Source organism: Crocodylus porosus, unplaced genomic scaffold (genome assembly GCF_001723895.1).
Source record: "Crocodylus porosus isolate Cpor-Errol unplaced genomic scaffold, CroPor_comp1, whole genome shotgun sequence".
NCBI lineage: Eukaryota > Metazoa > Chordata > Crocodylia > Crocodylidae > Crocodylus > Crocodylus porosus.
Window position 1 is genome coordinate 1,722,699 of NW_017728919.1, and position 3,479 is coordinate 1,726,177.

General features: G+C 73.4%; 1 protein-coding gene across 1 annotated transcript in view; it reads left to right on the forward strand.

Annotated features, from left to right (window-relative positions):
* MEF2B (myocyte enhancer factor 2B) overlaps positions 1–3,184 on the forward strand; it is a 5,732-nt gene extending 2,548 nt beyond the window's left edge. Inside the window, exons 5-8 of the mRNA XM_019538329.1 lie at positions 859–1,004; positions 1,358–1,469; positions 1,656–1,764; positions 2,493–3,184. Of these exons, the coding sequence (XP_019393874.1) occupies positions 859–1,004; positions 1,358–1,469; positions 1,656–1,764; positions 2,493–2,805 (680 nt within the window). The 3' untranslated portion in view covers positions 2,806–3,184. The remainder of the gene's footprint in view (positions 1–858; positions 1,005–1,357; positions 1,470–1,655; positions 1,765–2,492) is intronic.
* The last annotated feature ends 295 nt before the right edge of the window (positions 3,185–3,479 follow it).

Below are 3,479 nucleotides of genomic sequence, written 5' to 3' on the forward strand. Positions count from 1 at the left end.
CTGTGCAGGCCCGGCGCCCCCGCACCGGAAGGCCCCGGGGAATCAGTGCCGGGGGAGAGCTCGGCTCTCCGTCTGCGCGGGTCTCGCGCTGCCCCTGGCCCGGCCGCGCTCTCTGCAGCGAAGCGGATGCGCGTCCTTGGGCCACCGGGCCCTTCAGACGGAGCCCCGGCAGCCAGGAGAGGCCTGGGGGCTGGGCAGGGGCCGCGAGCCCCCCTCGCCCCCCATCAGCCGCCTTTCTCCTGGGTTGCGGTGCCTCGTTTCCCCTCCTCCAAGCAGCGAACGAGGGGGGGCTGTCAGCTCGCACCGCCTGCCGGGCTCCCGCCGGCCCCCGCAAGCTGCGCGCGGGGAGGTCTCCCGTGCACCGCGCCGCGGGGGCCAGGCCGGGCTGGGGGCGTGGGGAAGGGGCACCCTGCTCCCTGCCTTGCCCGGGCGCGCGTGGGGCTGGCCCAGCCACGCCACGGGGGCTGTTAGCAAACGGCTTCCGCTGGCCCCGGCCGCAGCCCAGGTGCGAGGCTGCGCTGCTCGGACGAGCCCCGGGGCCGCCTCGCAGAGGAAGTGGGTTTGCAGGCGCCGGAGCGGGGGAGATTTCCGCCGCGCGCCCTTGCGCGCTGCACGGGGCCGCTCGCTGCTCCCCGCCAGCAGCTCCGGCCCCTCCCGCCCCCCCCGGAGGGCCGGGGTCGCCCCCAACTCCAGGCAAAGGAGCCCCAGATGTGGGCTTCGCCAGGGTCCCCTGCACCCACTGCGGCATTTAAGCCCCCCAGCTCCTGCCCTGCGCCCCAGACCAGGGCAGCCACGGCACTGGGGACCCTTCCCCAGCCCAGCCTGCACTGAGCCTTGCCTGTTCCCTTCTCCGCTCAGGCATCAGCTACCCGCTCTTCTCCCACGGAAACCTGAACCGTGCCCTGGCCACCAGGACCTCTCCCCCGCTCTATCTCGGGGCGGAGGGCCGCAGGGCGGACGTCCACACCAGCTTGTCCAGTGCCAGGAGCAACCTGACAGCAGCGGTGAGTGCTGGGCACGGCCTGGCCGGGGGCCCTGGAGAGCTGGCATGTGGCAACGGGCACCTCCTGGCGCCATGGCTCATCCATGGAGACATGGGGCTGGGGTGGCCTCGGGGGCCGGGGGAGACCTTGTGCCACACGTGTTCATCGGTGCGGGCATGTGTCCTATGCACACTCGTCCCTGAGTGCCCGTGTGCGACCCTCTGCCAGCACGCATGCCTGCACGCGCGCAGCCCCGTGTCCCTGCCCAGTTGCGTGTGCATGGGTACATTGGGGGCCGGGGAGGGAAAGGAGTGGGGCGGAGGAGCCGCAGTCCTGGGGCACCCGACTGGAGCAGGCTTGGGTTTTCTTGGCAGCGCTCGCTCTACCCCGGGCTGCAGAGCATGAGCCCCGTGCTCCCCGCGGGCAACACCAGCATGGCAGGCCAAGGGCTCGGGTCCTTCCCCTTCCTCACCTCGGGCCAGTCAGGTAAGCTCCATCCCGTGTTGGGTGTCACGGTCAAATCAGCCCCCCCGTCCCGCCGGGGGAGGCACAGGGGCCACTCCCAGAGCCGGGCTGACTCCCCCCCTCACCTCGCAGGGGCTTTGCCTGCTCCGTGGTGCGGGGGCCCGGTGCCCGCCTCCCCTGAGCAGCCTGTCGCTCTCTCGTTGGCAGAGTACGGCTCCGGGGAGGCCTCCGTGCACCCCGGCTTCCTCCAGCCCAACGCCATCGCCTCCTGGCAGCACCACCGGGACATGGCAGCCCCCGCCCACCCGCCGCTGGGGTAAGAACCGCGCCGGCGCTGTCTGCTGCTGGAGCCCCCCGGCTCTGCCCCGCGCCCGCGCCCCCTTCCGCACGGGGTGGACCTGGGCCCTGCCAGCCGGAGCCCCGCGCCCCGCGGGCCCCTGAGCCTGCGCCGCCCCCCTCCAGCGGCGCAGGCACGGGCTGCTGCCGGGACCGGGGCGGACCCTGCCCCTGACGCCTGCTTGGAAGGGACCAGCCCCCGCCTGCCCCCCCGGAGCCGCCAGGGCGGAGCGACGCCTCCTCCGCAGAGGTCCCGGCTCCACCTGGTGGCGGGAGCTGCCCCCGGGACGGGGCGGGCCCGGGCCTCGGTCACTGCGCTGTGCCGCGCGGTGCTCGGACGCGAAGCGCAGGGCTCCCCTCGGCCTCGACGCGTGGGAAGGGAGCGCCTCCCAAGCCAGCCCGTGCCAGCAGCGCAGCGCAGGCCCAGGGCCCGGGGTGGCCGGCGCGGGAGCGGGGGGAAGCCCAGGGCGGTGCCCCGGCTTCCCGCAAGACCGGCTCCTGGGACCGAGCCCGGTGCCTTGTCCCGGGCTGCGGGCTGCGGGCTGCGGGCTGCGGGCTGCGGGCCGCTTGCCGAGCCTGTTTAGAAGTGGACGTGTCCAGGGCAACGCCTCCACCCTCCTCCGTCACCCCGGGAGCCTGAGTCTCAGCCCTGCGCCGAGGGCCTTGGCAGCCCCCGCATGGCTCACGCCGCCTTCTTTCCATCCCCAGGACCCCTGGCAGGATCCTCCCCACCGACGAGGCGGCCCCAGTCCCCAGCTCTTCTCCCCAGCAGCAGCCCATCAACATCAAGTCCGAACGGGTCTCCCCGGGGCTGAGCTGCAGCTCGGCCACCCCGCAGCCCCCCGCCAGCGGCCTGGGCCCCCTCGGCGATGCCCCCCGGGGGCCTGGGGACCTCCACCCGCGGGAGGAGTATGGCAAGGGGTACCCCTACTCTCTCGTCCTGCCCCGGCCCCTGGCGGAGGAGCAGCGCGGCGGCATCCCCATGCGGCGCCTGCAAGTGACGGACATGTGGCAGAGATAGTGGTGGCCGGGGGGGGCTGCCCCAGGTGGGCAGCAGGGCACACGCGGGCACCGCTCGGGGGCAAGTCCTCGCACCCTGCCCTGTGCATGCCCGCGGGCCCCTCTCCCTCTCCCTCTCCCTCTCCCTGAACCACCCCCGGCCCCCTTGCCTCTGTTCCCGGCCTCCGTGGCGTGGAGACCAGGGCCGTTCCCTGGAGCGGGGCTGGGCTCCCTGCCGGGGAGGGGCGCCCGTCCGGCTTCTTACCCTCTCCGCTCCCCACGCCAGCCAAGCCCGCAGAGACGTCTTCCCCCGCCTGCCTCCGTGCCAGGGGCGGCAGCTGCATGCCCGGGCATCGGCCGCTCGCCCAGCCGCGGCCTGGGCCGTGGTCAGGATGCTGGTGTGCCGCACACAGGAGCAGGCCCAGCCCCAGGCCAGGCCGGTGCGGGGTTCACAGTGTTCAGGTGCTGCCTGGGATCCTTTTCTATTTATTATGCTCCATCCATGGGTTCGACCAATAAAATCCTGGTGCATCCAGCCCCCTCCCCCGTGCCCCTTCTTTTGCAGCGTGGGTTGCTGCCCCCAGAGCCCATCCCTGGCAGAGCTGCACTGGGTCCCAGAGGCTGAGCCATGCTAGGGTGGGAGGGATGTGAGCAGTGGCTCTTCTCCGAGCCCAGGGCCTGGCAGAGGCTTTCCGC